This window comes from Phyllostomus hastatus, unplaced genomic scaffold (genome assembly GCF_019186645.2).
Source record: "Phyllostomus hastatus isolate PE091 unplaced genomic scaffold, TTU_PhHast_1.1 phas_contig_210, whole genome shotgun sequence".
NCBI lineage: Eukaryota > Metazoa > Chordata > Mammalia > Chiroptera > Phyllostomidae > Phyllostomus > Phyllostomus hastatus.
In genome coordinates, this window is record NW_025333737.1 from 31090354 (window position 1) to 31110176 (window position 19823).

The following is a 19823-nucleotide window of genomic DNA, read 5'->3' on the forward strand; positions in this document are numbered from 1 at the left end:
GCTTTTCCTCCCTGTCCCAACCCCCTCCCCAAATGTTAAAGTGACCACAGAGCAAAGTGGTCGCAATAATCACACGGGGGTGGGGGGGGGAATAAAACAGAAAAAAAATAAGAAAGAGAAACAAAGGAAAAAAATAATTACATAAGGAGAATTTTCCTTTTTAACCACCAGCAATGAACAAAAACTAAAATCCACTCACTCTGCTGTTTTAGTGTTAGTGTGTGCACTCCCCCACGTCTGAAGAACAGCAAAGATTTCACTGCACCTCAGATGCAGGACACCTAGGAAGCAGAGGACTGCTGGTTGTTGTTGTTGTTTTTTTTTTTAAATAGAAGCAGATTAAAAGAAAAATACGATGCAGGACTCCTTCAGTTCTTCACTAGTCTTGAAAAAACCTTCCAGAATACTGCTCCACGCCATTCTGCATCAAATGCTGCACTCTCCGTATCTGGGCCTGTGTTCCTGTAAACACAACGACCCGATCTTCAGATCCCTGCAAAGGCTCCTCAGTTTTGACTGAAGCTCCTGATTGATGACAAATTTGTTTAATCCTCTGACCATTTTTGCCAATAACAGATCTGGCCAAATCTTTGATAATAGTTACTTGTGTAGTAACAACAGGTTCACCAATATCACCATATGGGCCGCAACCCCCTGCATAGTGATAATCATGTCCCGAGCCACCCTGCGGTTCACAAGCCATCTGCCATTCTGAAGGGCTCTGTCCACCTACTGCAGAGTCCCAAGTGTCGTGGGCTCTGAAACAAACCATGCCATCATAACGGTCTCCGGGTCTTCCTTTTCGGTCACAGGCCATTAGATCTCCTCCCCTGGGTGGTGGTGGTGGAGGAAGAGGAAGATTCCACGCTCTGCTATCACCCTGGCCACCTCATCCAGGAGGAGGGTAGGAGGCCCTGGCCAAGGGCTCACATCATCACAATCTCTTCTAGATGGAGGCACCAGACGCCACCTTGAGCAGAAGGCACTCTGTTAAAAGCACGTCTTCCCGCTCATGGGACATCTCACAGGACGTCCACGGCAGTCATCAAACATCATTGTAAAGCCACCATTATCATAGGTTTCATTGTAAAAATTGGGATCATAAGGCTGTGCTCATCCTTTCACGAGAGACTCTGATACAAGGCCAAGGGTGATCTCCATGCACGCTGCAACCCTCTCCGGGTTTCCTCCAGCGAGAACGGCTCTGTCAGTGGAATGAGGACAGCGCTCCTGGGAAAGTTTTATTGTTGTCTGAGTTTTCTTTCCAACTTCTTTGACTTTAGCACCTTTGACCCCCATAACTCCCGCTGCCAGACTCTGACGAATCAACCGTCTCAATTCGCAAAGTCGCTTCCTTCATAGTGTTGGTCATTGAAGCATTCCGCAGCATCGGATTCGAGCGGGCACTGGCTGGTTGCAGTGGGCGATGGCAACCGCAGGCCCTCTTCCAAGGGAGGGTGGATTTTCTCCAGTATTTCTCCCGCTGTTTCAGTGTCAACACTGACACTGAACGTGTGCTCGGGACCCGTGCTGTCTGGGACCGAAGCCCTGGCATTGTGGTCTGTATAGGCAGAGCCTGAATATTCTCGCCTCCTTTCTGACCACTTCAGAGCATTCTTGTTCTGAAGCAGAATGTGTAATTCAGCCATCTCATCAGTGTTTCTAGATCTTCGAAGAGCTTGTTCTCCTTCCATATCTTCTGCAGGGTGTTTACCAAATTCCCCATTGGTTCCAGTGCTGGGGATGGTTGCCTCTAGCTGTTCAGTTTCCATTTCCTTGGATTATATGGACACACAGAGCACTCCAGGCCAGCATCCCTGTGCCACCGCGCCACCTCAGCTGGTCACAGCTAGACAAAGAATGACAGCAGGGCCCCCACATGTTTTAAAAATTCTTGCGGCTCACTGGCTGAAAATTGCTGGTCTAATGCATGAAGGTCATGGGGGAGAGGATATGAAAAGAAACTTCCTGTAGGTGAAGCAGGCATAGTCAGGAGAAGGGACGGCCCTCTGTGCCATGAGGAGCCCGGTCTGGTTGCCCGCCTGGCCGCTCCTCCTCATCCCTTCCTAGTAGGCTCTCTCCAGCAAGCTGGCTAACAGGTGGACCTCCATCAGGTACCGTGGAGCAGAGGTTAAGTGCCAGGCTTCAGCATGAAGACCTGTCTGTCAATATTAGTTGCATGACCTTGCACAAGTTACTTACCCTTTCTGAGCCTCAGTTTCCTCATCTGTGAAGTGTGTTGCTATTTAATAGAGTTGTGAGTCTTAAATGAGATGTTTTGTATGAGGCATGAAGCACGGTGCCTGGCACCCTTAGGGCATCCCCACGTTATATAATATCCAGCCCCATGGCATGCTGGGAGAGGGCAGAAGCCTTCCTGCAGACGGTTGCATAGGACAGTCCAGCAATGGAGGAAGGGTAAAAGCAATCTTGGCATCTGACACTTGGTCCTGACAGCAACCATGAGTCAGCCTCAAGTGCTGAGGGACCGGCAGTGTTCTTAGCACTGCTGGGCGTTTGCTGAGGTCCTTGGCCACGGTCCTCTTCGGTCACACTGTCTGAACATTGTTCTGGTAAATCTGGCCTGGGTTCTTTAAAAACAAAACAAAACAAAACAAAACAAAACAAAAAGAAAACAGCCTCCCAGCGCGATGTCATGGTCCAGCCTGGGTCGGGGAAGGAGGGGAGTAAGTTGTGTGCCGGATCTTATGCCTGGGGTTAGACCTTGTTTCTGGAGGGTTTAATCTGGTCTTGGAAGAAACTCAGTGCTTCTCCCTTGCTTTCAAGACCCGATGGGGAACCAATGCTCCGATCTAGAGTGGTAGGGAAGTGATAAATCATAATGATTAAGGCATGAAGCTTAGTATCAAGCAGCTCTGGGTTCGAATCTTGACTCCTCCAAATACTACCTCCGGGACCTTGGGCAAACCACTCCTCTTTTCTCTTTCACCCATGGATGAGGTGATTCTGATGTTATGGTGGTAAGGTTTAAAGAAATATGTGCAAAGCGCTTAGCACGTGTGTCGGAGAACACACCGTAGAGTACATAGTAATTGTTCAATAAACGATAGCTACTATTAAGTCCTCTGCAGGTGATGAGGAATATAACTTGACTATTTTCTATGCTTTTTACCAATCTGAGCACCAAAGTTTTCTTGACAAATCGTTTTCCCTCTGAGAGGTGTTCATGCTTCTCATACTGATAGCGCCACGACTCTGGAGATAAGGAGGTTAGGGAGAGATGAGTAACTGTGTCCTATCCCTTCGTTTCCCCCTCCTTAGCCAGCTGGCTCCCTGGCTGCAGCCCTCCTGGTTCTCCTTGCTGCCTCTCTGCCCTTTGAAGACGTCTGTCTCCTCTCTCCAGCTTGGAAAGATCAGCCCCACCCAGCCAGAACTTCTGGCTTCCCTGACCCCGACTCTCCCCCACATCTTCTGTGCTTTTCTCTTCATTTTGCAGACAGCTGGGGAAGAGGTCAGCATGTGTGAATGTCTCTGCACCATAGAGACGCTAATTCCAGGATGCTCGACACGTAACTTCATTGGGCAGGAGGTCCCTAGTGTTTTTCACTTCTGCTGTTCTGGATTTGTGTGTGTACACTCACATTCGGGGGCAAGGCTGAGGGTTAGAAATGGCACTTCTAAATCTCCCCCCGCCCTGCTCTAGGCAGGATGGCCCTTAGCCTGTAATAAGGGAACCTTACATGGCAGTAGGACTCCTCCTACATAGGAGAAGTCACCCGAGGTTGGGGCCGGAAATCTCAGGTCAATGTCCACTTGGACCAGAACCATGTTCTTCACTAGGGGTGGAAGAGGGGTAGGGACAGAGGAATGAGGGAGTGTACAGGGAACATAAAGACCAGACTCCACTGGAAAAAAAAGACAAAAAAAAAAGACTAAAGACAATACTATGCATCAATTAAAAGCAAAGTGGCTCATCTACATACGGTATCACGAAAAGATATCCAAGACATGCTATTAAGTAAAAAAAGAAATCACTGATCAACATGGATATTAAATCATCTTTATGCCTCTTTTAAGTGCAAAATATGTGAGGAGATGAGAAAGGAATGGGGCTGTAAAGTTTTCTGTGTTTCCATGTTTTGCAGTTCAACAGAGATTGAACTGTGGACAACACTGGAAACTCTGGCTTCAGTGTGCTCACATTTTTTTCAATCTCAATGACAGGGATGCCGGATGGGCACCCTGAAGACGTGGGGCGCTCCTGGACAACACACGTGCTCGGCCCACCCTGCTCGGTTCTCCCCAGAAGACAAATACATACTCTCTACTCCGAATCACGCCAAGAAACACTTCAAGGTGTTGATGACTCAGCAGTCCTGCCCTGTCCTTGGAGGGCCCCTTAAATTTCACGTCTCCCCTGTCCCCTGCCACCCCTCTGAAACTTTCCAAAATGAAGCTCTTGGACCTGTGGGCCTTGAAGCCGTCTTGACCAGTCTTGCTCCCTGGTGCCTGGTCGGTGGTATTGTGGCCTTTGGTTATGCTTGTGTGAGGCAGTCATTGTAGCAACCCCCTTCAAGGGGGCAGGTTTGCATCTTTTTATATTTTGACTCACTGCCAGATTATTTAAATGATTTGAAAGAAAAAATAGCTCTGGCTGGTGTGGCTCCGTGGATTGAGCCACCAGCCTGCAAACCAAAGGGTCGCCAGTTCGATTCCCAGTCAGGGCCCATTCCTGGGTTGTGGGCCAGGTCCCCAACTGGGGGCGTGTGAGAGGCAACTGGTGGACATTTCTTTCTCTAGCACTTTAATGTTTCTCTCCCTCTCTTTCTCACTCCCTTCCCCTCTTTCTGGGAATAAGTAAATAAAAATATGATTTAAACAAAGAAAAATTATGCAACAAGTATATACTTATGTATTTATATGCAATTAAAAAGTATGTTTTTATAGCAAAAGCGGCACAGTTTAAAGTATAAGTGGGTTTAGAAAAGGAAGGGAAGGGCTCCCAGGGGTGGAAAACGGGACTTCCCGTGAAAGAACCCGTCCCTGATGAAGCCCGGGTCTGTCCCTTTGCTGCGGAACGTAGGACTGTCTCCCGTGGCAACTTGGAAGATGACTATGTGCTCTCCAGCCCCCCGTTCAACCCCGAAGAGCCCCACAGCTGACCCCAGGTTATCAGAATGCTCCCAGGGGTCCACGAAAACATCCAAATGTCTAACTGGTAAGAAAAAGTGGGAAGAGGAAAACGAGGAGGAGAGAAAATTGCCAGGATCTGCAACGGGGGCGGGGGGTGCAGACTCCTACACTCAGCAGTGGCCACGACCGGCTCTCCTGTGGAGGGCTCCAGTCCTGGCGCAAGTTTAACCCCAGCTCTAGGCTAAAAATCACACTTTCTACCAAGTCACCCATGTATTTCCTTTTGATTCTAAGGTCATTTTGTATATGAAAATGCTCAGCTCCAAACAAACACATGAAACGGCCTGCCCAAGGTTACACGGCAAGCCAGAGGCAGAACCTGTCTTCAGGATCCTAACTGATGTTTGTTTTTATCCATTCTCACCACGTTGCGCTATTGAAACCATGTCAACTTTAACCTTGACCCCAGCCTCAGTCCTAATCACCATGGGCTTAAGTGCTTCTGACCCTAACCCGGTAGAAATGGCTGGTTTTGCTTTCTGTCCCTCCTTGCTTCCTCCTTCCATCTTAAAACCTAGAATTTTTCTCCTGGCCATGTTTTTATTTGTTTGTTTGTTTGTTCTTTGTATTTTAAAAAGGGCAATCCCGGGTGGGAGGGAAGGAGTGGATTTTCTCCCTGGCTGCGATGGCTCCGAGGTGCCTGGCTCTTCTCTGCACGTTGTGGAAGAGGACCCTGTGCAGGAGGGCTTTGGAGTTTACGCCAAGTGAGCCATCTCCCTTCTCGCCCTGGATGCCTTTCTAGAGCCACCTCTCGGCCCCAGCCATGGAGGAGGACCACAGGGTCGCAGAGGCAATGATTCAAGGGCTTTAAGACCCTGAGACGAAGTGTTCGCAGAGAGATCATGAAAGAAAATTCGTGGTGGGCAGGGATCAGTCAACTTGGACAACAGCAGCAGCTGAGTTCAGGGGTCAGTGTCTGGGAGTAATTTAGGAAAGTTCGGTGCTGACAGCTGTGTCTGAAGTTGAATGTCATGGGCTGAGCCAGCTCCTGAGCTCCTCCACTGCTTCAGGCTAACAAAGCTCTGGCTCAGGCCGCAGAGACGGTTGTGTGCGTGTGGCAGAAGTCAGGGCCCCTGGGGCCCCAGGATCCCCGTGCTACTTGCCAGCAGTGTGAGCTTAGGCAAGACCTTGGGGAAGGAGGAAAGGAAACTGGCGTCTACTGAGTGCACGCAATGCCCTTCCGCAGATGTCGCCCTCACTACAGGGTAGTGAAGAGGGACGTCCCTGTTTTACACGGGAGGACGCCGAGGATTTGTGAGGGTAAACTGAGTCATTCCAGGAGAGTGGAAAGATGGAATCAGGACTCCGAGCTTCTGAAGTGCAAGTTCTGGGCTCTCTCTCCCCTCAGCTCTAGCTTATATCCCCCTTAAAACAGGGACAGTAATGCACCCATCTCATGAATGAAGTCACAAGTCACACGCTGTAGATTCTAAACCTCCCCCACTTCTCACAACCTTGGCCTGCAGAGGTGTGGCCACCTTCCTTCTGGGAATACAGTCCCCTTACTTTTGCCCTTCTCCCCAGTCCTGTCTGTGGGTCCAGGCCCCAGGAGGTACCTCGAAGGGAGGTGTTTGAACTTGGGTTTTCCCTCTGCCTCTACCCCCAGGCCTTCCACGGACTCTGGAGGGCCGGCTCCCTTCCCCTCCCGGGTTCCGGCAGGCGGACTAACATCATTGGGTGTTCCCGGGGAAACTGGGAACCCGGAGCCCAGCTCCAAGGCGCCTTCCCCCACCGCCCAGGGCAGCCCTGAGCCCCTGCCGTGGATACTGCGGCGTCTCCAGGTCTCTCCGAGGGCAGCCCGCTCCCCTGCCCACCTCCCCTCGGAGGAGGACGGACAGCTCGAGCCCCGGGAGTGGAAGTTGGGAGACTCCGGCGAGCCCCAGGCGCCACGCGGCCGAAACCAGGAAACGGATCCGGGTTCTGGGGTTACGAGGGGAGCTGTCCAGCCCCGCGGGGCGAGCTGGAAGAGAGGGTGGGCCTTCGCGGGCGAGGCGGGGGCGGCGGCGGGCGCCAGGGTCGGGTGGGGCTGTGACTGCCCCTTCGGCCCGCCGGCCCCGGGCGTCGCCCCCGCCCCCCGCGTGGCCGCCGCCGTCCCAGCCCCTGCGAGGAAGCGGCGCGGCTTCCTGCGGCCGGGGCCGGGGATATAGGCGCCCCCGCCCGGGCTCGGCGCCGCCGCCCCTCCTCGCTTGCCTGCCGCGCGCGCGATGGCCCGGCTCCGGGCAGAGAGTGCCGCCGGCGGCCGGTGGATCCCGGCGACCCGCGCGGGGGGACCCTCAGCGCTCCGCCTCCTCCTCCTGCTGGGCGGTGAGCGCATCGCGCCGGGGCGCGGGTGGGAAGCGCGGGAGGCCCTGGAGGGAAGTGGGGCTGGACGCCCGAGGCTGCAACGGGCCCGGGGCTGCGGTGCAGACAGCACCGTCCCCTTGGGGCTGTCCCTGGCCCCACCTCGGAAAGGACGCCGCGCAAGCTGCTTCCCACTTGGGGAAAGTTGGAGCGGGGCCCCCGCGGAGAGCTTTTGGGACGTCTGGGGCTGGCGAGGAGGCAGGAGGTGTGGGATCTGAATGTGAGTGGGAAGGAAAAGGAGCTGGTACTAGCCCCTCTCTTCTGGACCCTGAGGCACCCGTGGGTGGATTATTCCTCCGTCTCTTCTGAGAGTAGCTTTGACTTCCAACGGGCTCAGCCTCCAACTCACACACCCATCCTCCAGGCTCCACTGCTATTCCATCTCCTGTCCCATTTCTGCCCACAGCTGTCCTGAAGCCCCAGGATGGCGCGGCTCAGCTTCTCGCCACCCCAAGCAGCTTGGAGTCAGAAGGTGAGTGGCCAGCCGCTGTGGGGAGGTGGCCCGTGGCAAGAGGAGAGGCAAGTCACGGGCGAGGGTTCCTTTCCCGCAAGACAAGCTCCTAAGCTGGCCCACCTCACAGCTGGGTTGGAAGACCCCAGAAAAAGTGTATGTGGACATCTCATTTCTGTCCACAGCTGTCCGGAAGCCCCAGGAATCCATGGCTGAGCTTCTCGCCACCCCAAGCAGCTTGGTGTCAGAAAGTGAGTGGCCTGAGGCTGTGGGGAGGTGGCCTGGGGCAAGAGGAGAGGCAAGTCAGCGAGGAGGGTTTTTTTGTTGTTGTTTCCTACAAGGCAGGCCTCTTAGCTGGCCCGCCTCACAACTGGGTTGGAAGACCCTGGAAAAAGTGTGTGTGGGAACTCTTATCAGCCTGGGAAGTGCCGTGCGCATGGAAGGCATTCAAATTTTCCTGAGCTAGGACTTGCTCCTCAGCAGGTTGCTTGGGAAACTTTCTGAGGCTGTCCTGGCAGTTCCTACATTTAAAGACAGTTTGGCTCTTGGATGGAAGTCTCTGGACCAGAGGGCTTGGAGGGAGGGGCGGGGTGTGCTCAGTGTGCAGTATTAATGCCCACAGAGAAGATGACTGAAGAGTACCGTGACAGAATTGGAGGTTGCTGGCAAAACTATACGGATTATATGGACTCTATCAAAGGAGACTGGTGCAACTGGGCCATCATTAGCAGGTAGGGGCCGTGCTGGAGGGTGGTTTGGGCCAGGGATGGGGCTTGCTTTTTGTGGGTGGGCCTTGAGTAAATGTGGGGTGCTCCTCTCCGTGGGCCCAGCCCCCGCCCCTCACTCTCGGCCTCTCCTGCCCCCAGGCCTTATAGCAACCTGCAGAATTGTTTGGAACAGAATGCGGACCACTTTCACCTGGGCTTCCCCAATTCCATGGCAGAACAGGTCATCTTTCAGACTCACCAGATCCACTTTGCCAACTGCTCCTTGGTGCAGCCCACCCTCTCAGACCCCCCAGAAGATGTGCTTCTGGCCATGATCATAGCCCCCATCTGCCTCATCCCCTTCCTGGTCACCCTCATGGTGTGGAGGAGTAAAGACAATGAGACTCAGGCCTAAGTGGCAGGAGTTTCTCAGCAGCCGCCTCACTCCTTTCTCCTGCCACCACCAGGTCTCTCTCCTTGTGTCCCCACCCCCTTCTCTCACTCGCTCCCCATACGGAGCCCTAGACTGGTGGAAATGGAGCTGGGTGGGGTCATGGCACAAATTCTGTAATCTTCAAAATAAAAGGTTTCTTTTGTACACTGTCCTCCTCACCCCAGCGGGGCCTGTGTCCTTCCCAGAGGCTGACATTCCCACGGGCCCCCAGCTCTGGGCAGCAGAGCTGGAACAGTACGGATAGACCCGCTGCTTTGTTCACGCTCAGGCTCCTCACAGGCACCCCCACCCCCCACACATACACACAAGGCCACACTCCGACATCCCTTCCGCCCAAGGTGGGGCCTTTCCTGCTCCCATCCAAACCCAGCTTCAGGAAGCATGCAGGAAGAGACTCCCTTCCTCTCCGGACAACTGCTGGGGAGGTGTATGTCGGGGGGTGGGGTGGGGGGAGGGCTCTCACTGTGACTCCTACAAGAAGGAAGGGGGGCCCACCCAGGAGCCCTGAATTTCCCCCTCATTCATGTTCACTCCTAGAGACTGGGAATAGGAACCCTGATCTGAACAACTGGAGCCCACCCCAAAGACCTCAGGACTGAAGACAAAGGCAGTGGGGGCTCCCCTCTGCTAGGTTCACCACAGGACTCCCCCCTCCAGGTCCCTGGCCCTCACCCTACAATGGTCTGGACCTCGGGTGTGTGGCCTACAGCTTTACTGCCCCCTGGTGTCCACTGAAGCCAAAACAGCAGCAGATGGATGTGTGGTGGAAGAAGCTCAACACGAGATTGGACCCTGAGGTCAGAGACCTGCCATCTCTGCAGCAGACACTATTTCTTAGCTGGACCCTTGTATCAGCCTCCTGAGTCATACTGATGCTCCCTTAAGATGCTTCCCCGCTGTGGACATAAGAAATGTCCAGACCTGTAGAGAATTTTTATAAAAGTTTATTGGAGCCCAAGCTGACAGCATATGCCAGCAGCAAGCTCTCGGCTGCTCTGAAGAATTGCGGTTTTGCAATTTCTTTTATGCACTTGAAATTAAGGAAGGGACATAAGGTGGATTGTGTGAAGGTGGGAGAAAGTAACGTGGGGATTGGATTTTAGGATAGTTAAGATTGTTTGCTCTTTGAGAGTGGTTATGTCTTAGAAGCAGGGGTTTGAAAAGGCATTTGCAAAGGTGTGTTATCCTAGATACACAGGAATAACGGACAGAGCTTGCGTAAGGCAATAAACCTTTTACTAAAAATGTATATGTCTGGGGCGTGACTACCCACTATGACCTGCCCAGTTAGCAATTTATGATTTGTTACAGCACCCCTTTTTTTCACCCACACCACTTTCTGGGGACATACCTAGTCTCCATGACACCATTTCAGTGTAGGGACACTCCTGGAGGTCCCCTGGGTAGTGAGGCTCAGGCCTCACCAGGGAAACTTCACCCCCAGTTCTCCTTGGGGCATACCGGCCAGGTGACCAAAAATATCTAGAGTCCTGCCCAGGGTGGCTCAATTGGTTGGGTGTCATTCTGCAAGACGAGAGATCACTGTTTTGATTCCTGGTCAGGGCACATGCCCGGGTTGCAGGGTTAGTCCCTGGTCAGAGCACACAGGGGAGGCAGCTGATAGAAGTTTCTCTCTTGCATCAAGGTTCCTCTCCCTCTCTTTCTCCCTCCCTTCCCTTCTCTATAAAAATAAATAAATAAATAAATACACCTTTAAAAATTATCTAGAGAACAACTTTGTTCTCCATACAGGCACCTGTTTATTCCTCACGGCACCTAAAGTCTCTTCAGGAACTTTCCTTTCCTCCTTGCTGAAATATCTGCCTCCGCCAGTGCATGCATAGCCATTTCCCAGACACGCCTGTCTAGTCCTTAGATTCATGCTTGTGTGCTTCCTGGAATGAATCTGCTCATTCTCTGAGACACACTTCTCCTCTCGGGACATATCTGTCTATCTAGAGACACACCATTTTTCACCTGCGACAAATCTTTTCTCTGTTTCCATGAATGAGTATGCCTTCTCCAAAGGTATACCTATGCTTTCCTTGGCTCACATATGCCTTCATGAATTTCACTAATGTACATCAAAGGCGCGTTGGTGTAAGGCACTGTGTGTGGCATATTGCATTGGACAGATAAGTTAGATAAGACTTGGTTTCTGGTCTCAGTGGCTTTCATCCAGTAGGGGAGCTGACATGCGCAAAGACACAAAAACGATGGAGTGTGTGCTGAGAGTTGTGCAGGGAATACAAACCAAATGTTCGTATGAGTGCAAAGGAAGGATGCGTCCCATCTAGCAGAGGTGTGATTCCGGGAGGGAAGATCACAAGAGGGTGCTGGTGGAATGGCTACATGAATGGGCTTTAGGTGGAGTGCATTCCCTTGGCCGGGGGCGGTGGGTGGAGAGGAGAAAGGGAGATGAATCAGGAAACAATTGTAATCATCCAGGCTTGAGAAAAGGAGGACATGAACCAAAAAATGTGGTGAATGGAGAAAAGAAAAATAATTTAAAAGTGAGAGAGATGATTAAAAACAGGAGGGAATCAACAGGATTTGGATGTGAAGCAGATGACGCAGAGGAGCCATTAGAGCTGACTCAGCCTTTGAACCTCAGTTACTCAGACAATGATGGAAGTCATCACAGAAAAGGGCCATTCATAGGAGGAGGCAGCCTGAAAAAGAGGATGTGCAATATGGGGTAAGAATGGAACAAGCTGTTCTATCTCACAGCGGGTTGGAAATGGGGCGGCGGTGGAAATAGGGTGGAGCTGGAAACGTAGGTGTAGGAGTATCCTGCACAGCAATGTCACGTAAAGCCATGAGAAGGATGAAAGTTCTAAGAGTGAAGGTGTATTGAAAAGAAGACTGAGGTTAGGTACTTAGGAAAACCCCACATTTAAAGTAAGAGGGAAAAAGGAGACAAAGGCAAAGATTAGAGAGACAGTAGGAGAACAAGGGTAAGGCAGCGCCATGGGAGCAAAGGAGACGGCGCCCTTTGCAAGACCATTATCAACTGAATGGTTCCTTCATTCATTCAACCGAGATTTGTCGGGCGTTCTGTGAACCAGGAACTGTGCACAGTGGAGACACTGGGGATCAGACAGGGAGTTGAGAGGATGGCAAAGTCAAGGACGTGACATAGTTTCTTTTTTTTTTTAATTGAGTTTCTTAGGGTGGCATTGGTTCACCAAACCATACAGGTTTCAAGTGTACAACTTAATAACGCATCATCTGCACACTGCATCAGGTGCCCATCGCCTCAGGCAAAGTCTCATTCTGCCCCACCCCCGCCACCCCGCCTCTGGCTGTCACCACACTCTTGTCTGTGTCTATGGGTTATGTATATACATTTTTTGGTTAATCTTTTCATTTTCTTTCATGCGGTTTCCCATCCTCCCTCCCCTCTGACAGCTGTCAGTCTGTTCCATGTATCTTTGCCTCTGTTTCTATTTTGTCAGTTTATTTTGTTCATTAGATTTCACATGGAGGTGAGGTCATGTGGTATTTGCCTTTCTCTGACTGGCTTATTTCACTTAGCATAATAATCTCCAGGTCCATCTATGCTGTTGCAAAAGGTAAGATATCCTTTTTTGTGGCTGAATAGTATTCCATTGTGTATATATACCACAGGTTTTTTATTGTATTTTTTTCCATTACCATTTAGTTCCCTTATATCTTCCCCACCCCCTGCACTCACCACACTGTTGTCCATGTCCACGAGTCCTTTTTCCTTTTTGTTCAATCTCTCTACACATAACCTCTCCCCACTGTACCACAGCTTTTTAAAATTCTTTTTTATTTATTAATTTTGAGAGAGGGAGAAAGAAACATGACTTTGTTGTTCCACCCATTTATGCATTCATTGATTGGTTCATTCTTGTATGTGCCCTGACTGGAAATTGAACCTGTAATCTTGGCATATTGGGACTGCTCTCTAACCAACCAAGCTACCCAGCTAAACCTGTACCACACCTTTTTTATCCACTCATCTACTGATGGGCACTTGGGCTGTTTCCAGACCTTGGCTGTATAAATAACACTGCAATGAACACAGAGGTGCATCTATTCTTTTCGATTAGAAGGACTCTACATAGTTTCACATAGGGACGACCTCCACACATTTGTAGACTAGGAGAGAGGAGGTAGGGGAAAGAAAATTAGGGAAGATGATGCACAGAGGAGTCCTGGAAGACGTTGAAAAGGTGAGGCAAGAACATATGCCAAGGGGTTGCCCTTATTAAGGAAGAGCAACACTTCTTCCTCTGAGCCCAAAAGGAAGGAGTAAAAGTGAAGAGCAATTTTTGAGAGATGGATCAAGCATGATCACAGATGGAAAGGGAAAGATCAATAGGTTCACATTCATGGCCTCAGTGTCATAAAATAGAATTAAAGGGCATTCTGCGGGGGGGGGGGGGATATGGGGACACGTGGAATGGCTTCATGAGTGTGGACAAGTTTGAAGAGTTACCTTGAGGGATGTGACAAGGAGTCAATAAAAGACAAAGGGTCGGGAGCATTTGAGATCTTGCTCCTCAGCATACGTTGTCCATTTGGTTCAAATAAACTCTTAAAAATAAAAAGTCAAAGGGTCACTGGCTGCTCTGAGAGCCCAGCAGTGAGGCGAGTGAAGGAATCTGGGGCTCAGTCAGCATGTTCTGGTGATTTTGTTTTTGTTATATTGCCCTGTGAAGGAATGACAAAAAGGGAGTGTAGGTGGGCAACTATCCTGGTTTGGAAACTGACCATCAGGCAGTAGGTATGCAAGGGGCAGAATTGAGTAGTCTAGCCTGGTTAAAGAGTCAGATAGACCAAAAGGGGTCTCGGACTTGAGACCAGGAAAGTGAGGACTTAAGATGAGAGAGAGAGAGAGAGAGAGAGAGAGAGAGAGAGAGATGGCTGTGCTCAAAGGTGGCAACTCGGAATCACGGAAGCACAGCTGTTTCCACAGATCAAAGTTATGAATGTGCTCCCACAGGTGCAGCAGGAGACTGAGGAATGGTGAAAAGTCGAAGGTCGTAGGAATTGAGGAGACCGGGGGATTATGAGGCGTTTTACTTAAATGGCAACTGACGGACACAAATGTTAATATTGAAAGAAGCCTAGCATAGTGGACACAAGCCTAGGCTGGGGTCTGGAGACCCGGGATCTCCTTGCAGTTTTACTAACAGACTGTGCTGGTGCGAGGGAGTTATTGCTCTTCTCTGGGGTTAACTCAAACTTTGCAGGTCCCTTTCCGCTCTGAACGGTAAGGATTTATAGAATAATGGCAAGGCGCTGGCTGAAAAGGCAGATCTTTTCCACTAGATTGGTCCCACCTTCTCCAGAGAAGGGTACGGAACCTTTCTGCTGCGCTTTCTGCCCGGACGTGCGGAAGCGGAGACCGGAAGTCCCTGGCCCGGAGGTTCCGGGTTTCCTGGGCTACTACGATGGCGATGAGTTTCGAGTGGCCGTGGCAGTATCGCTTCCCGCCCTTCTTTACGTGAGGCTTAGACCCCGAGAAGCCCCGCGGTGCCTCCCTTCCCTCCTCGGACTCCGGGCTCAGCCCTGATCGTTCACGTGGGGAGGGGGAGAAAGGACTCGGTCGCCACCACTCTCAGCCCCTCATTTTCTCCCCTAAACGCGCCTCCGGCAAGCGCTTCTTCTAGCCCTCTCACTCCTTGTAATTCTGCCACCCGCCTCCTTCACCCGACAGGTTACAGCCGAACGTGGACACGCGGCAGAAGCAGCTGGCCGCCTGGTGCTCGCTGGTCCTGTCCTTCTGCCGCCTGCACAAACAGTCCAGCATGACGGTGATGGAAGCGCAGGAGAGCCCGCTCTTCAACAACGTGAAGCTACAGCGTATCCTCCCTCAGGCTCGTCCACAGCCCACACACATGCACTTCCACACTTTGCCACATGCCCAGACTTCACACACCACCCCCTCCCCTTCACCCGCAGTAGTCAGGTTCCCATCCAGACTGGTCTTGCGAGAAAGAGCAGGGATATGGCGCTGGCCCCCATTTCACACCCCCCCCCAAACCCAAATGCAGCACCAAGCCCTCTTGTCCTGAGCAGTGATGGGTACCCAGGTGTCATTCAGGTCTTAGAACCTCCGCCGACCTGAGGCCAAGCCCCAAACTTTTCAACCTGAGCCCTTTTGATTCTGAATTGCCAGTGCTGGTCACTGTGAGGCTTGATCTCAGGCACTGCCTTTAGCTACTTTCTCCACCTACGCTCCTCCTCCCAGGAAGTAAGGGTCGTTTGTTTTTGCTGCCTGATTCATCCCTAAAATATCTGTGCAGGAAGGAGAGAGGACAGAGGACGAGAAAACACAGTACCTTTCATTTTCTAAAGCTCTTCTTTATAATTGGGTTGGTTTTTCTGTAACGTTTTCCCCCCAATATCCAGGAAATGCCAGTTTATAGCCCATTGGGAATTGCACATAAATGTATGGGGGTGGGGGAGGTAGAGGCAGGTGGTTTTCAGCGTGAGACTGGCTCTGTGATTTCTTTTTCTTTTTTCTTTTTTTTTGTATTGTATCCATTACCATTTATCCCCCTACACCCTCTTCCACCTCTCCCACCACCTGCCTTTTCTGCAGTCACCACACTCTTGTCTGTGTCCGTGAGTCCTGTCTCTCTTTTTCTTTTTTTGCTCAGCCCCTCCTCTGTCTCCAACCTTGGCTCTGCGAATTTTTATCCCACCCAATTCCATGAATGCCATTCCTTTAACCTTAAACCAGGGAAACTCCCTGTGGAATCAATCCAGATTGTATTAGAGGAACTGAGGAAAAAAGGTGAGTTCAGTTCCCCAGACTCCTCATTTTTCCTCCTAGTTGGGTTTTCCTGAGGGCAGATTAACGCAAACGTCTTTTAGTAACTTTTCTCGCTCCCCTGGCTCGAAGCCCAGAGTCCTCTGTATGGTAGATAGCTCAATTCCCCAGGTCCTTTCTCCCATTGGTGTACAAAGTTAGAGCCTCTCCTTGTGTGACCTAAGACCTAAGGAGATGTGGAAGGGGAATGGGTGCCTTGCAGGCAGCAACAGTAAAACAGATTTCAAATTTCTCCTTCTGAAACCCGAGTCTCTTCTGTTCTGTTCCACCTTGGGTTTTGCCTCTCTGTCCCTTCTTAGAACACGGTGCTTTCATAAGTATCTGTTTTGCAGGGAACCTCGAGTGGTTGGATAAGAACAAGTCTAGCTTCCTGATCATGTGGCGGAGACCAGAAGAGTGGGGGAAACTCATCTATCAGTGGGTGAGACTGTCCTGCTGCAGGGACAAATGCGTGGCAAAGGAGAATTGTATCGGTGCTCAGCAGATACCTGGTCTTGCCAGATCCGGGCCGAGCAAAGTAGTGGGCGGGGGGTGGGGGGGCAGACAGAGGAAGTGTAGGTATTCCAGGCAAGATTCTTTCGGTGACCTAATTTCCATGGCTGCACAGAAGTCCCCTTTCTTTGCCTGTAGGGAGACCAGAGGCTACATGAGGCCATGTTTGGAGAATGCAGTACTGGGAACTATGAGTACTATTGTTGGCTGGAGCCTCTGGCCACAGAAGATAAATGGGGAAAGGAAGGAAAAAACAACAACAAAAAAAGTGGGGCCCCTGCCCCTCATACCCATACAGGGCTGTCCACAATATGAATTCGACCTTCTGAACCGTTGTGGGTGTGGGGACAGACCCTGTCCCCCAAATTCCAAGCCACCACCAGCTCCAAACATTCCCAAGAGAGAAAGGGGAAGAAGCATCAACAACCCAAATATAACAAACACATACCACCCATTTTTGAACAGGAAAACAACCAGAATGAGAGGTCACGCTCAGACACGTGAAGGCCTGCGGTCTCGTGGTTCCGAGTGTGTGTGTACACATATAAATATAGCACCTGCAGGGTTTGTGGGTTTTAGCCACTTCTTCTCTGCAGAGGTGACAGCCCTGCTTTGGGACTAGGTACCATTCCGGGGTCAGATGGGGAGCTGGCCAGGTCTCCCAGGGGACTCCTGGTCCTTATTCAGTCCCTGCTTTCTGTGTCCACAGGTTTCCAGAAGTGGCCAGAACAACTCTGTGTTCACCCTGTATGAGCTGACCAATGGGGACGACACGGAGAATGAGGGTAATGTTTTTCCATCCCCCCAGTTTTGTGGTCTGCATCCTCTCTCCGGTCCTTGTTTAACTGACTGACATTCAGACTTCCCACTTCACTGGCTCTGAATTCCAGATATTACATAACGCAAGGGTTCTCAACCCATGTCCATTATTTTCATAAACCACCTGAGTTCGCATAACAAAGAAAACTCCACATTTTGTCGGCGGGGTGTATGTGTATTTTTCTAGGGCTGGGGTCCATATCAGATTTCCAAGGGCATCTGTGACCCATGAAAAGTTAAAAATGAGGAGTGTAGACACCAAAGGAGGAGCCAGGGCAGGAGATTAAGCCTGAAATCTCACTTCTTGCTGGCTCAGGCTTTCTTTCATCCTTTATTCTTATGGAGGGCTTAAGATTTGTGGGCCTGAGCTGCACGGATTGGGCCAACACCCTCAGTCCTTTTAAATACTTTGTTTTCTGGCCAGGCAGTGATTTGCATACTGTTGGGATTTTATATAGTACAACTATTCTCTTAGCTCTTTTATTCCTGCCTTCGTATTCTGACCCCCAGGATCACCAAAACTTCCAGTCTTTGCTGGGGGGAGGGGGGTGCCTCCCCCTTTCTGCCAGGACTTAACTGCCCCAACAGAGTCTGTGGCTCTTGGCTCTTCCCTCCTGCTCTGCAGGCTTCTGCTTGCTATGCCCGCCATCACCTATGACTTCAGTGCGGCTGCCTTGCCCAGCCCACCACCCAGGCCAGGCAACGCTGAAGGCCTCCTCAGAAAGCAAGCTTCCTGACTCGAGAGCTGGGCCCCCACGGGGGATGAGATATGCAAGCCTGTTGGGGCCTGCCCCCTGCCTCTCCCATCCCCCTGCAGTGTATTGCCTTATCTCCAGACACTCAGCTGGCCCCTGGCTCCCAGCCTGGTTCCTTCTAACTAGGAAAGGGCAGCTGGACCTTAACTGTCTCCTGGCCAGATGTGTGGCTGTAGTTCTTTGTGTTAGGACGGGTCCTTGTGATGGATACAGGTGTGCAACTCGGGCCAGTGTCCAGTAACGAGGGCCTTGACCTCCCTAGGCTTGATTTGCCAAGGCCCCCTCTGGCCTGCGAGCAAATGGTGTCGTTCTTTGTGCATCTGATGGGAGTTGGGGTGTACGTGGGGGCTGAGTCCGACAGAAGAATTGAGGAGGGGAAATAAGCGTGAATATTCACTTTATGCTCACTAAAGCTTTCTTCCACCCCTTACTCTTTTTTTTTTTTTTTAATTTTAGAGAGAGAGAGAGAGAGGAAGCTGGGGGAGAGGGAGAAACATTAATTTGTTGCTCCACTTATTTAGACATTCATTGGTTGCTTCTTGTATGTACCTTGACTGGAGATTGAACCCGCAACCTTGGTGTATCGGGATGGCACTGACCAACTGAGCTCCCTGGCCAGGGCACCCCACCCTTTCTCTGAAGGAGTGCCCAGGAAGGGCGGGCTGCAGCTGCAGCAGTATAGATGGCACAGGTGTATCCTGGCCTCATGAGGTCTCAGCGTCCAGCTAGATCGCTCTCCTCAGAGGCCTCGTGCCCCAGGGAGCCGAGCGCCCTTGACCGCCCCTGTCTCCCTGTCCAGAGTTCCACGGGCTGGATGAAGCGACCCTCCTGCGGGCCCTGCAGGCCCTGCAGCAGGAGCACAAGGCGGAGATCATCACCATCAGCGATGGCCGAGGCGTCAAGTTCTTCTAGCAGAGACCTGTTTGCCGTCTCGCCTTACCTCCCACCCTTCCAGGGCTTTCAAAAGGAGACAGACCCAGTGTCGCCACAGACTGGATCTGTGACTCCACCAGACTCCAAAGGGCTTCAGTCCAGGGATGGGTTTCCCGCGTCCCCCATGTGTCTGTCCCTGGGATAGGGAGAGGCTGAGGCGCCACCGAGAAAAGACGTGCTTCTCATTGCCCTACCTCCTGTCCTCGATCGCCCCTGAGCCAGGGTCCGTAAACCCAGCACTTTACATGTGTTCACATATGTAAGTACACACACACACACGCGCGCGCGCACTCGCACCTATACAAGCTTCTGTCTCCCCCCTCCCACCTCTTTAGCTGCTGTTGCCTCCCCTCTCGGGCTGGTGCTGGGTGCTGGGTGCTTTCCAGCCGTGGTGGAAGCCCTGGCTGCAGGCAGCCTTCCAGGCGGTTTGAAGATAGGAGGCCCGAGAAGGAGCGGGGCAGTGGGAGGCGGGGCCAGACAGTGATTTATGATATTAAAAAGCTCAACCCCACTGCCTGCCTCTGACGTTACTGCTGGAATGGGCATGGGGAGGTCCGTGAATTGTTACCCCTTGGGCAAATCCCTGCTTAGAAGAGGGCAGAGGGGCCTCCGGCCCGTGTGAGTGAAAAGGTCCCCCAGTGCTGGCTGGCTCCCGCGAGCCTGTGGCTTCACATCTGCCGGGTGGGCTGTGTGAGGGAGTGCTGATGGGACACAGCTTGGGGACAGACTGCTTTCTGTGTCTGAACCGGAGTAACCTAATGGCTCCCCCTTGCCTCGCCTCCCCCACCAAAGTCCCGAACTGCTCTGAAGCCCCTCCCGCCATCCGCCTGGTCGGGGGTGAAGAAGTTGAGGCGCAGGAGAGCGGAGGGGCAGTGAACCGGACGTGGACTTCGGTTTATTGGAAACT

At 51.7% G+C, this 19823-nt stretch overlaps 2 protein-coding genes and 1 pseudogene across 2 annotated transcripts; 2 read left to right on the plus strand and 1 right to left on the minus strand.

The window, feature by feature from the left end:
* Positions 1-379: 379 nt before the first annotated feature.
* Positions 380-1772, minus strand: LOC123817194 (annotated as a pseudogene).
* A 5061-nt stretch (positions 1773-6833) lies between these two features.
* RAMP2 (receptor activity modifying protein 2) lies at positions 6834-9250 on the plus strand. The gene is made up of 5 exons (XM_045836637.1): positions 6834-7458; positions 7901-7966; positions 8131-8196; positions 8568-8676; positions 8812-9250. Exons 1-5 carry the CDS (start codon positions 7359-7361, stop codon positions 9065-9067), a joined length of 597 nt encoding a protein of 198 aa, XP_045692593.1. The 5' UTR covers positions 6834-7358; the 3' UTR covers positions 9068-9250.
* Positions 9251-14467: 5217 nt separating this feature from the next.
* On the plus strand, positions 14468-19427 carry VPS25 (vacuolar protein sorting 25 homolog). Its single transcript, XM_045836735.1, has 6 exons — positions 14468-14585; positions 14799-14944; positions 15828-15881; positions 16250-16338; positions 17119-17194; positions 18783-19427. Exons 1-6 carry the CDS (start codon positions 14533-14535, stop codon positions 18893-18895), a joined length of 531 nt encoding a protein of 176 aa, XP_045692691.1. The 5' UTR covers positions 14468-14532; the 3' UTR covers positions 18896-19427.
* Positions 19428-19823: the final 396 nt, after the last annotated feature.

Coding starts and splice junctions, on each gene's coding strand:
- RAMP2 (XM_045836637.1), top strand. CDS start 7,359: ATGGCCCGGCTCCGGGCAGAGAGTGCCGCCGGCGGCCGGTGGATCCCG. Junction 7,459..7,900: donor CCTCCTCCTCCTGCTGGGCG/GTGAGCGCATCG, acceptor TTCTGCCCACAG/CTGTCCTGAAGCCCCAGGAT. Junction 7,967..8,130: donor AAGCAGCTTGGAGTCAGAAG/GTGAGTGGCCAG, acceptor TTCTGTCCACAG/CTGTCCGGAAGCCCCAGGAA.
- VPS25 (XM_045836735.1), top strand. CDS start 14,533: ATGGCGATGAGTTTCGAGTGGCCGTGGCAGTATCGCTTCCCGCCCTTC. Junction 14,586..14,798: donor CGCTTCCCGCCCTTCTTTAC/GTGAGGCTTAGA, acceptor TTCACCCGACAG/GTTACAGCCGAACGTGGACA. Junction 14,945..15,827: donor CAACAACGTGAAGCTACAGC/GTATCCTCCCTC, acceptor ACCTTAAACCAG/GGAAACTCCCTGTGGAATCA.